This window comes from Tyto alba, unplaced genomic scaffold, assembly GCF_018691265.1.
Source record: "Tyto alba isolate M040663 unplaced genomic scaffold, T.alba_DEE_v4.0 Super-Scaffold_16, whole genome shotgun sequence".
Classification (NCBI taxonomy): Eukaryota; Metazoa; Chordata; class Aves; order Strigiformes; family Tytonidae; genus Tyto; species Tyto alba.
In genome coordinates, this window is record NW_024881278.1 from 14227623 (window position 1) to 14241050 (window position 13428).

Genomic DNA, 13428 nt, shown 5'->3' on the forward strand with positions numbered 1-13428 from the left:
GAAAGCCGGCCCTGGTGCTGCTGTGACCCAGCACACAGCCAGCCTCTCCCTGGGGCCAGGCTGAGGAAAGCAGCACAGTGACAACCACTGAAGGCATTGCTTTTGGAGTATGTGCACGAAGCAGAGCTGGATGAATAAGTAGTCCCATTTCTGTCAAAACTACTTGAAAGGAATGAGTTGGCAAGGCGTTAGGTCCCCTGACATCCTCTGCTTTTTTTCAGAGGAGGGATGTCAAGGAATGACTTCCGATCTAAATGTTAAACTACAAAAAGCAGCGATTTATAAATTTTTAACCATTTTATCTTTATTTAGTGTGGCTGAAAGTTCTGTTGTACAATGGTTTGCAAATGTTAAGGTAGTCCCTACAGTTTATATGAATTGGCTAAACTGAAGGAAGCCAGCTTAGGCTTACTGATTGGCAGTCAGTGTAAATTGTTTGTGACTTGCCTGAGTTCATGCAGGAAAGAAGTGGCCAAGAAGAAAAATACAGCACGGGTCACCCAACCCACTACTTTAGCCATAAAGCAATCTTTAAATCAGTTGATACAGCCCTTAATGAAATCCCCCACTTCTGTTTCTAATCAGAGGAAAGGAAATAAAAAACCAACAAATAATATATGTATGAAAAAGACCTCTGGGCACATCAAACTTTCGCAATACCATAAAGATTTGTACTCATGTTCTTAAATGAGTCATGCAGTCTTTGTAACTACTAAGGTCTTTGCTTCGGCTTTCTTCCTGGAAAACTGTTCCAGACCTCCCTCTGAGTTCTGGGGACATAATTTTCTGCTGTAGTGTTTTTGTGGCCAATTTATATCCCACTTAATATTTTGCTTAAAATGCTTTTATAGATGTGGTGAGGCCCCTAACTTAGTCTGTTATACTCTCACTCCTGTTATGCCCATAAAAAGTTTCCACTGTTGTGGAGTATATGCATGTGACCAAGAGCTTGTGTGTCCTTTTAATTTCAAATAAATGCCAGGCTACTTCCCTAGAAATTACCATTTTGGAGATGCAGTGGTGCCAATGAGAAGGAATGCAGGTGTGGATGCCAGACGCGATGATTTGCTGGTTTTCATTTGTTGTAGTGTGAGGGTAGCACACGGGCCAGTGGGTATTGTGGGTCGCTTTCACAGAAAGTGAGATACGCAAGTACAGTCTGAAGGTGAGAAGAAGGAAAGGCTTCCCAACAACTGAAAGGGGAAACTACTGCTTCCCCTGCCCCCTCGTTACAAATTCTAATCTCATAACTGATTAGTGCAGCAGGACTCAGACTTCACAAGAACGTGCTTCAGTGACTGAAGAGCACACTCTTCTGCTAGCTGCCTGTGCTTTTTGTCCTACAACCAGTGCCTGCCTAGGGGAGATGAGAATGACGCCCTAGCCATCTCCTGTCCCTAGGACATAGCACTACCTGCGCTGTGCTGACAAGACTCTTAATGTGTTGACTAGTAGGTGGTGTAATCCATGTCTTAATATCATCTGCAGTAATTAAGCAGAAATGGGAGTGCAGAAGTGCTTTCTGCAGCATTTCGGTGCACACCATTAAGAGCGGTTGCCTGACATGACACTCTGGGAAAGCGAATGGCATGAGTGAAGCCAGTCTAAAGATCTCCCTCCATCTGTGCAAGGCAGGTGAGTCAGCAGCAGCTAATGGCAGGTTGTTAGCAGTGAGTGTAGATGTTCTCTGTCACCGTGGCAGTCCTATCAGAATAGTTGCGGTGCTTCCACGTCTCCAAAGTGCAGACCGCAGATTTGCCAGCATGGCAAAAGGACATGCTGAAAATATTGTGTATTTGTCTGCACACTGTCAAATGGCACTGGCTACACCTTCATCAAACAGGGTTGCATTTCTGTGACTTGGAAACAGTGTGCACAGGAGAAATGAAAAGCCAGAGATTAGAGATGCTGCAGCATCCATAAAGGCCAAGATGTAAAAGGTCTTTTATAGCAGGAATCCTTACAATAGTGTTGACTGTTACCCTTTCAGCACAGTGAATGGTAGTAGCTTCTGCTAAATGTTTTCTAAATGCAGCTGTTGGAATAAAATGAAGTAATACTCAGTGTCGTGCTGTTGGGAGCTGAATTCTACCTTCTGACCTGGTAAATTTTAAACTGACCAGCAGGAGGTGTTGCGGGTGGGGAGAAATCTCTGCTTTTTCACCTGCTTTCTAGTTCTATCACAATGTACAAAGAAGCCCTGAAAGGCGTTGTTTTTTTTCTAGGCTTCTTTTTTAACTCTTTCCCCTCTAGAAATTCAGGCTCTAAGGACTGTTGTAAAATGTGATTGGGTTGTAGAAAACTTTTCTTCCCTCCCCTGAAAATCCCTTGCCTCAGTGAGAGCTCTAGCATCAGGGTGGTGCTGGGCAACGGTCACTTTCAGCACAGCGAGACCTGATGGGAAGGCTTACAAAGCGCAGCAATAAAAATCTTGCTGGTGATCAGCGTCTTCTGTCAACTGTGGAAGTCTCAGTGTCACTGCTCATGGTTGAGCATTAACATAGAACCCTTGGAACAAGGGGAACCGAGCTGAAATACAGACAAAGTGTTTAGTGTCACTAACGCAATTATTGTTCACCTGAGCCTGGAAGGTCTGGCCCATGTCAGGCTTTTTGAGGGGTGGAGGTGTTTTATTAAAGGGGGAAATTGTACAGGGTTCAATGTTGGGTAGTTTTTGCCTTTGAAATAGCACAATTATTTTTTTGTTATTAGTTTATTTAGTGCTATGTTGCTTTGCATCTCTAGTTGCTTTGTTTTGTGCTGTGTGGTATGGAAAGCTCTCGCTGAAGTGTCTTGGGCCCTTCGGGGGCTAAGGGGAAGGCAGGCTGTTTTAACAGCCTTTCAAAATGACCTGAAAACAGGGATTGAAACGCATGCTGGGTTTTGTCTTTTTACCTTTTTTGTTTTGTTTTATATTCTGCTACAATACACCTAGAAAGTCCAGGTGGGGATTTCTAAAGGATTTTACTCAGTTTGTTTCCTCTCTTAGAATCTCACTTTTTTCATCTTAAGCACAAGGGCGGCATTGATTTTTTTTTTTTAATTGTTTAATACCATGACCTATATCCTGCCCCTCTCAACCTGCTAGAGTGCCTAGTCATCGGAGTTCATTAGCAAATTAAAAACACAAATTAAAAACTCTATTCCATGTCCCAAGATACACATTTTCTGTGTTTTGCAGAATCCTTGGTTTCACCTAGATGCTTTTGAAGAGATGCAAGCAAACAGGCATAGCATCCATTTTGCATTACACCACAGTGCTGTTGGCAGTATGTTTAAGATGTGACACTGACTTAGCCTTCACTAAGATATATTATTTTGAACTTCGGTTTGCATTTTCATATCTTAAGCAAAATTCCTTTTTTTTTTTTAAGTAGCAGTAGGTACTGTTGTCAAATCCTAACATTGCTGAAGTCTGGTCTGTAAGTGTTTAAGGTGCTTGTGGTTTACGATACCTTCTCTGTGCTTAGATTTCTTGGTGCAGCAGCTTTAAAATTCACTGTGGTGCAGAGACCTCAGGGGACTACACAAGGAAACCATCTCTGCTGCTTGCAGAAAGCTTTCAGCTGTGATGGTTGGGGACTGCATTAGAGAGCAAACCAAGACAAGGAGTTTGTGAAGCAACAACCCTCTGCTGCCAGTGGTTAGTTGGCTCTCTCCCTTGCACTGGGTGAGAGCAAGCCAGACCTTGACCTTCACGAAGAGTGCCATACACCAGGACCAGAACTGATCATGCTGGGTTGTTTTTTCTTACTTGGCCTGAAGCGTCACCTTTGCAATCATTTTGGTTAGGCATGGGACTGCTAATAGTAAGAAGCAGAGATAAGGAAAATAAGTTTAGCAAAATATTATTATTTAATGAAGGAAGATAGATATACTACAGGGCTTGTTTAAAGACAGTTAAGTTGGCACGGCTCCGCTGAGGTGACCCTCTGGACTCGGTGACAGTCTGCACACACACCTTCCGCCGGTCGCCCGTTCCTCTCATCCTGCCGGGACCCAGGAGGCCCCCGAGGGGAGTGCAGGGTTTCTGTCACAGGCGCTGTTTCCCCCGCACCGAGGCGGATCGGGTTTCCTCCCCGCAAACGGCGCGTCCCCGTCCCGTCCCGTCCCGTCCCCGCGGCCGGCGGCTCCTGAGGGCGGCGGACGCCCGTTAGCCCGCCCCGCGCACGCGCCCGCCGCGCGCCGGGCCCCACGAGCGCCGCTCCCCGCGCGGCAGCGCCGCCTCGCGCAAGGCCCCGTCTCCTCCCCCAGAATGCACCGCGCCAGGCAGCCTTTGAAAAAGCGGCGCGGCTCGTTCAAGATGGCGGAGCTCGATCAGCTGCCTGACGAGAGTGAGTAGCGACCCGTGCCCCCGCCGCCGTCGCCCTCTCGGCACCGCCGCCCCCTCACCCCCGCTTCTCCCCGCCTCGGCGGGACACCCGCGCCGCGCCCCGCCGCCGGCCCGTCTCCCTCTCTCCCGCCGCGGGCGCTGTGCGGGGCCGGAACCCGAGCCTCCTCCCTGGCAACCGGGCCGGCCCGGCCCCCCCCCCGCCCCTCCCGGGCGAGGCCCCGGTCCCGCCGGTGGCGCGGGGCGGGCAGCGGGCGAGGAGCGCCCTCCGGGAGGGTGCGACCCCCCCCCCCTCTCCGTTGCCCTCGGGGGTGCCGGGCCCCCCCCCCGCCCCGCCCGGGTGAGGCGGCGGGTCTGGTCGGGCGTCACCTGCCGGGAGCGCAGGGTGCGGGGCGGGGGCGCGGGAACCGGCGGCCGGGCGGGGAGGGGAGGCCGGGAGTGTGCGGGGCGCGCCTGACAGCCGTGCCTGGGGTGCGGGGCAGTGTGCGGGGGAAGGAGCGTCCTGCCCCGCCGAAGGGGCGGGTAAGCCCTCCTGCTCCCGTCCCTTCTGTCGCTTTAGGGGGGCAGGAGGGCTTCTGTATTCCTAACGTGTGCTGCGTACAGCGTCAGCCCCTCTGAAGGACCAGGGAGGGCGGCTAGGGCATGCACACTGCATCTAGGGGGCACTGATAAATGCAGAGGGAAGAGCTCAGAGACCCTGTATTGTGTGACAGTAGATTAAAGCTAGTCGTTTAGGAAGACGGTGTGAAAATACCTGCTTGCGGACATACAGACCTATACATCTACATAGGGTTTGTGCGGATGTCATTTTCGGCGCACGCAAGGACTGGATAAAAACTTAAGTGTGGATGAAAAAGGTACACAGGTTGCTGTATGTATGCATTCACGCACCAGGTATTTGCGTGTTACGGAAGAGGAAATTATTCAATGTAAAATGTATCTATGCACCATCTTGATATGCCTTCCTACAAGCTGTAAATACGTGCCCAGATAAAACTAGGGCGTTTAGTAGTTTCAAGAAATGTGCACACAACAGGGTAGACTTACATTTTTGGTGATGCTCTTTTGTGCATCCTCATGCAAGTTCATGAACATACCGACTATTTCTTTATCAGAAGATTCTCAGAGAGAGGCAAGACAGAGTTGAAATCTTGCTTCTGACTACTCTGTGTGGGTCTTTGTTACACCTTCAACAACTGTCAGGAGAAAAATTGGTTAATATGCCTGTGTAGCCAGTGTCGTGTTAACTGAACAGATTTACGAAGGATCGTTGTAAATTAAGGGTAGAACTGACACTCAGCTGATACTACAGCTCAGTCATGTATGCTGTGACGCATTAGAGTCTGATTAATACAAGTCATGGACCAACTGGGACAACTGTAATTAATAATTAGTAGCAGTTTATTGCTTATAAAGTCAACTTTTCCTCTTCACTAGAATGGACAGTGTTTAAGTTACTGTTCCTCCTTTTGCCTTGCCCACCTTCCAAGGGAAGCACCACGTATTTCAAGAAATTAATGTAAAGTATGGAAAATAAATTTTTCAACTCTGCTACCTTTGTAGTGCCTACAGTAGCATCAGGAAGAATTTCCAGGTCTGTTGCTTTGCTTGTAACAGGTTCTGGAGTGCAATGTGGTTTTCATTAGGACTGTGTTATACTGCAGGCCCTTGCTAGCAGTGTCATCGTTATGGTATCTGCTTGGCAGGTGAAGCAGACACGCAGTGCCTGTACTTGCGAAGGGAATAGGCTTCTGCTGTGCTGACCTTGCCCCTAAGGTCTGTGTTTATCTCAGTTTGGTTCTAATAGGGAATGTTTTGGTTTTTCATCAAATAAGGAGCTTCATGTTTTCTGTAGTGTTGGTGAGCCACTAGAAATATGAAAGTTTCAAAGATTGATTGCCTTGTGCTTCCATTTCTATTCTTTCCAATTTTAGTGAACTGGGTATTTTCAAATTACACTGTAACTATCGCCGTGCGCAGTTCTTTCATTTCTAGTCCTATACTTACAATAAGGATGTAAACTTAGTCCTGGCTCACTTAATGCTGACTTCATGCAGCTTTCAGTTTGTGACTTAATTTATAAGGGATAATAACAGTAAGCATTGCAGAAATGTTTTTGGAATCTTCCATAGTGGTATAAAAATAAGCTCCTAAAAAAGTTAGAATAGTTCATGACTAACAGACTTTCAGGTTTATGCATCATCCCTGTGAATTTTCTCCATCAAAGCTGATAGTAAAGTAGTAGACCTTACCTGAATTTTCACATAAAAGGAATTGTAAATAAACACAGCATACTCAGTGACAAGAAGAATGAAATTTTGCAATGTGGCAAGAACTATGCAGTTTCAATTTCAAATTAGAAAACTGATCGAGTGGAATTTGTCCCAGAGTATTCTGATAGAACCTACTTGCCCTCTGGTAAGTTCTGTAAAGCAGTTGAGCAGTGAATATTCATTAATCCAGGTGGGAGATGAATGTAATGCACATAGTTGTCTCTCCTAATACATGCTTATTCTCTCTGCTAAAGTTACTATTGTTCCATTATTTTCTAAAGCTGACATTCTGTTCTTTTGAAATGACTAAGAGAGTTCACACTGACAACCTAAAAATTGAAGAAGGTGGCAGTGTGTAAGTTTACATGCATTTCTCATAGTTGAGGCCTTTTCTTACTACTTCTGCCAGGGGATAGGGATATAGTAACTTGGGACAGAGAAAAGCACTGTGAAGAAAGAACAGTTCTGTGGTAAATCCTCTAGCTGAAAAATTCCAGAACATTAAAGGTCCCAATTGCAGAAATACTTCCAATATTAATAATTTGATTTATTTTTTTAGAGACAGAATTTCCTTCTACTGACGACTGAGTTGATCCCGATAAGTGACTAATTTTAGTCAATTAATTCCTCCCCCCCGCCTTATCTCCTGGTGATTTTGCAGTGGAGGTAAATGGTGGACAGTTTTACTGCTGCAAACCAGATGGCTATTTGTCTCAGAAGAGGAAAACAGTTGATTGTATTGTAGCGTACATAATGCTGCCCTGTGTCTTGCTACCAGTAATAGCAACCTTATTGTAGATTACTCAGTTATAAAGTACATGCAGGAAAGCTGAAGTGAGACTTTGATAACAGGCGACACGTGCAGATGTGGCTAAAAGAGTATCCTAGTCCTGGTAGAGGCAGAGCTCTACAGATGAGCAGGGGCAGAGCTGTGTCTTGGTGCGTTCCTTAGCGCATGCGAGTTTGAACAAGGAGGATGCCTGGAATCAGCTCTGTAAAAGTGAGAGTGAGATGTCATTTTTGATAGAAGTGGAAGCATGCTTAGTTAACTAGGGGCCACCACTGAGGAGTGCAGCATTCCTGTGTTGTGTGTAGACAAACACCAACAAGTGCCAGGTGAAGCCAGACTGTAGTAGTGATGGGTGTCAGTGTGTTAACCTTTTATAGTTCAAATACCAAAAACACTAGTATATTGCCAAATATATATTGGTAGACATCACTGGTACTGTTTCTGGGAGCTTACGTCTTAGGACAGGCAGAAGGGAAGGGGAGCAAAGGTCTTTCTGCATGGCCTTTAATCCCGTGGATGGAGGCCACAGTATAAGGGCAGTAATTCATGCAGAAATCCTTTTCTTTACCCCCAGCCCAAACACTTCTGCTGTGGTTTGCTGGCACCCTGCCCCTGCACAGCCAGTAGCTCCACTCAGACGCGTTCTTGGATAGCTGGAGGGGTGATATGGCACACCTCTTGCCACTTTTGTTTCCAGTCCCAGGGGACCATGAGCCTAGCACTTCTGTGCCCTGGACACTTGAGGTAAAAAATCTCATATAGTTCTGATGATGATAGTGCTTAGGAGATGGCTCGAGATTAGTTTCATGACTGCTAAATAGTACCCACAACTAATAATTTTGGGATCGTTTGTGCTGCATAGCTTTAAAATTATATATTACCATGGTATCAGCATATTGTCCATCATGAGAATGCAGTGTTTCAAAAAGAGGGCTTTGCTATTGTGGTTGTCGTCTTCACAAGTCCTGTAAAAGGGTTCACCTGGCTGGAAAACTGACTTCCATCCAGTAGTTAAATTAGGACTTGGAAATACACAAATCTCAGTTTATTAGTGGGTTCATAACGAGGGAAATACTGATTCATGCTTGAAGTGAAAAGTTGTTGTTCATTTATTTATTTATTTACCTCTTCAACAAGCCCAAAGTTCTGGGGGAGCTTAAAAGCTAGCCAAATCCACTTTTTGCACTGATGCATGCTTTTTTACTTCCTAAGCTTTCCTGAATAAGCTATCCTTTCAGTGGCCAGTCATTTGAGATGCTTCCTTTGCTGAAACAAGATTGTGCCGTGCTTGTGTAGATGAATGATTTCTCGAGGGTTAATGACTCAATCTACAATAAAGGCTAGTGTTTTTCCTTTCTTCTCCATGAGTTTCTTCTGTTACAGAATTTTTAGTGCCAGTCATGTAGTTTATCTACATAAATTTTTGAAGTAGTCATGCAACCAATGTTAAAATGACTGCTTACCTGTGCAGAATTTGGACAAAATAGTGTAATGATCTGGAAAGAAAAGGTTTTGCATTACGCAATTGCTCTTCTGGATCCTAGAATTTTCTATGTTGGTTTAAATATGCCCCTTTGTGCCCACACATTAGTAAAATTAGTAGCTATGGAACATCCCTGTGTAACTTGTAACCTTTCTTTTAAAATTTTTAATCAGCTGTTAGGAATTTATTAAGAAATCTGAAAACACTTTCACAAGTGTAATGTGCTTGTCTGTGTTCCTGTTTAAAATTTAAGATCAGCTGTTGAGAAGCTGTATTTAAACTGCTTTGCTTCGTGTTAGTACTGAAAATATACATCAGAGCATCCACAACTGCCCATATCAAATTGCAGTCGTACTCTACCTCTTTTGTTCATTTACAGTATTTTCAGATGAGGGGAAGTAATAGATGTTTGTTTTTAAACTTAAACCTGAGAAATTTTTGTAAAAGAGAAAAGCTTGCGTGCTTTTTCTCCCATGCTTCAAACTTGCCTCTGCATCAGAAATACTTTTTGGAGGGCAAACTATCAGGGTTCCTTCCTAAGTCTGTTCATACTGCTTGCAGAGCAGTTAGGGGAGGTGGTTTAAGTTTTCTCTATGGTAATCCTCTGTACGTGCTCCCTTGTGCAGGGAGAAGGAAGCTGGGGCTGGAGGACCGATTCCCGGCAGCTGTGCCCGGGGAGCGGTGGTTCAGGACTCGGGGAGCTGTCCGTCCGCCAGACCCTGCACCGGCAGCCGCTGAAACCGGTCAGGTTTCTAGCTACCCTAGCGTGGAAACATCAGGGTCTTTATTGTGCTAGATTTGGTGGACTTGAGGTTATTTTAATGTTGATTTTTTTTTTTTTTTATTTGGTTTTACATGAACTTCCTGAAAATCACTTCTTACAAGTGTTACAAAACACATAAATACACTTATTCCTGACTCTTAGTTACTAATGAGCTTCCTGTTATTATACTATTAAATGTCTCGTAATCTAGCAGACAGTTATTTTTACTGCACATCTGTGGTGCACATATTTTACAGATATTTTTTTTTTAGGGCCAGAAAAGGCCACTGTGATTGTCTTACATCCTTCATTAAGCATGCTAAGGTACTTGTGTTTGGAATTTCTGTACATCAATCCAATGCCTCCTTTTTAGCTACTGTCTTCTCTTTTAAAAATAGATGTAAATTCGGTTTGAAGATTTTGAACTATAGGGAGCTCGACATGCCCTTTCTTAGTACAGTTACATAAAATCAACTAAACTTTGCATTCATTGCTAACCTGAACTTATCTGATGTCATTTTCTGACAAATAGGTCTAGTTATGCCTTTCCTTGTAAAAAAAGGCTGCAGAGCTATTTACTGTCTGAATTATCTTCCTTTGTAGATACTTGTGATCAGTGCAGATCTTGACCTTCTTTGAGAAGAACAAGATTGGAGTGTCTTGACTTTCTCACAATAAAGCATGTTTTTAGATCTTCAAATCTTTCTCCTAGCTCTGTTCTGAATCCTCATCTAATTTTTCAAATTTAGTCAAGTGTGAACACTGTGTTCAAGTAATTAATTTGCTAACATCATATGCAAAGCAATACTCAATAGGATACGAAGACAAGACTAAACCAGTCATACAGTTTGCACCAGAGTAGCATGCCAGTGTAGGCTCCTGAGAGCAGATCATCTAATTCCTGAGCCGCTGCTGTGGTGAGCTGGCTGTACTTCCTTCTGCGGTTGAGGTTTTTTTACTCTGAGTATTAATAAAGTCACCTCTGTGATCCTCTGAACCTGGAGGAGCTGGAAGTAAAAATTTGGTTGTAATACCCTAAATGATGCATAGGCCTTATTTCTTCCTTTCCACCCATTTGGTTTTTAAATTATGTTTGTAGAAATGGAATCTGTGTCATAGTCATAATAGTTATTTATGTTCAAGCACGTGTGTGTATTCTACTTTAATCTCTATGTTTATAATTAAGATGCTGGTTAAAAAGACTGTCTATGTTTATATATTTGTTATTCAGAACAGGAGTGTACCAAATTACTGGGATTTAATGCGAGGCTAGGATATTATCTAATAATTATTTTAACTAAAATTTTGGATAGTTTTAATAAACTTAATCTATCTTGAATCACTTTGCAATTTTTATAGTTTCTGAAATGCTTTTATCTGTATTAAATGTTGGTTGTTTTTTACTGTAACATGTTGCTTAGAAGATCATCCTAGTTTCTGGTTTTGTGGCTCTGGTAGTATGTACAGTACTACCAACCTAAATGGAAACAGTAGGGAAATGTACTGTATTCCTTGAAGTTTGGTGTTGTTGCAGGTAGCCCCTAAAATCAGTATAGAAGAACTTGACAAGGAAACCCACGTATCATATTGTTGCCTTTAAGGTAAAATTAAGCTTATGGATAACTCCATTGGCATTTTGGTATCCTACTTGTATTCTAATGCTTTAAACTACAGAAGTACTGGTGTTCATAATTGTCTGCAACTTGTTACATTAAGATAGGTTAGTTTAACTTTGAACTCGCCTAGATCTGGAATTTTTTATTTGGGCACTTGTATTCCTAAATAAAGACGCCCTTTTCCAGTTACGTTACTTTAGTTGCAGGTTAAGTGAAAACAAATGAGCAGCTTTATTCTAGCATGCATCTGTTGAAGATTAACTATCCCATGTGGAAAAGTTCTTGGCAACTGAAGCTGTTTCAGAGTGGTAATAGAAAGAAGTGCAGTAACATTCTGCTGTCCATGACTTCTCCACCTGTTGTTTCTGATGCCAGTCATCTAATGCCCTGCTCTGCTGACCCATCATCAGTCTCACAGGTGAAGCATCTCAGTTGGATGGTTAGCAAAGGGTCGCAGGCACTTCAGTTGCGGGATTGGCACCACCCCCCATATAAAAGTTTTCTGCCTCTTGCTGAGTTGTTTTGTTTCCATTGTTGACACACTTACTCTTGACTGAATTGATTGAATTTGATTCATATGAGCAAGACGGACAGAAAAAGAGGAAAATTACTGTGTTTGGTCTTACAGATAAAGTGCCCGAGATCTTTCAGAATAGTGATCCTTTCTGGAAAGCCAGCATCTTCTCCACTTGACAATCTTGATGACCCTGCTTCTGCCTCTCCATCCCCAATGACATGTACCTTCCCCATTTTCTTAAACTGCATGTGCTTATTAATCCCCGTGCACATTTCACACCGTTCCTTGGGCCAGTTTGGAGGGGACACTAGTTCTTCACTATTCTTACTGTTCAGGACAGCATTCTTGGTTGATAGCAGGGTAGCTATGTATTTATGCAAGCATGGTGTACAGTATCTGATTATTAATATGAAATTTTTTAAAAAAACCTGTAATCCTGTGATACCTTTAATGTACAGTTTAGTTACAAGAGCTGAATTCACTGTGAATCAGATCGTCATAGAAGCATGTTCCTGTACTAGTCACTGTTAGGTCTCCAACTCAATAAAGGTGATATGTCAGAAAAGGAATGTGCAAGAAGGGCAACAGTATATCCTAGGTTTGTCACCTTGTTTTTGATGTGTAATCCCATATGGGTTAGCTGTTATACATTTGAACAGTTTGGGACATACAGGGGTGGAGGCCCTCTAAGCCACCACTGAATCAAAACTAATTACATTTCATCTGTTAAACATTTTTTGAAAATAATAGAAACATTCTTTCCTTTTTTAAATTGAACTGTTTTTTTAATATGTGGCATAATAAGATGTTAACAAACAAAATAATATAATGAAAAAATAAGGAATGAGGGGTGTAGGGGTAGGTGGGTGTTTATTGCTGCACCTGTAATCTCTTCAACAGTCTTCCCCAAACTGAAATACTGTCTTTCCCTGGAAAGGGACAATAATTCATTTTTGAGGTCTGTTATATTCCATGGAATGTATCCTCTTAGAGGCAAGGATCTCTGGGACTGTGAAGTTAGTGGAATTGGGACCTAGATATAGGTCAGCCCCAAGAAAAACAATTTTCAGACCTTTGGAGTTAGCAGTGTTCTTGGAACAGTAGTTCTAAAGAGAAGCTGAAGGAGGGAGTGGGAAAAGTGTGGGGGAGAAGAGGATGCAATGCAAGAAGGAGTGATTGCAATACTGGACCATAACTGGAAGGATAAAGTTGATTGAGAGAAAAGCACAAATCTGTAGAAGCATTGTCATGCAGAAATATCTTTCCCCGCTACTAATGTAGTTACTTCAAACAGTTCATTCTTAGAGAGACATTTGAAAATTCCAGAGCATGAAGGCTGTAGTCAGGCCCAGTTTTGTCCTTCCTGGCCCAGAAGCACTGCAGAGGTCTAGAGATGCAGTGGAATGGGGAGCACAGAAATTTTGATGGATGTATTACACAACTAAAACAGTTAAAGCAAATGAAGGATTCTGTCTGCATTTATAATATCTGAATCTGCTTCCTTTCTGTATAAGGAGGTTCCACCAATGAGCAACTAACTATCCATCTCCCTACTTGTGAACCAAGCTTAGAGAGCATAAACTACTGCTTTCGTGGAAATTTTTGTCATTGAAGGATTTTGAATTGGTAGAAATGATTTTAAAAAAAAAAAGTGTT

General features: G+C 43.1%; 1 protein-coding gene across 2 annotated transcripts in view; it reads left to right on the top strand.

The window, feature by feature from the left end:
- Positions 1 to 4255: 4255 nt before the first annotated feature.
- The window catches only part of LIN9 (lin-9 DREAM MuvB core complex component), a 39045-nt gene continuing 29872 nt past the window's right edge, over positions 4256 to 13428 (top strand). For both annotated transcript variants that reach the window (XM_042789851.1, XM_042789852.1), the window contains exon 1: positions 4256 to 4334. In XM_042789851.1, coding sequence (XP_042645785.1) covers positions 4256 to 4334 — 79 coding nt within the window. The remainder of the gene's footprint in view (positions 4335 to 13428) is intronic.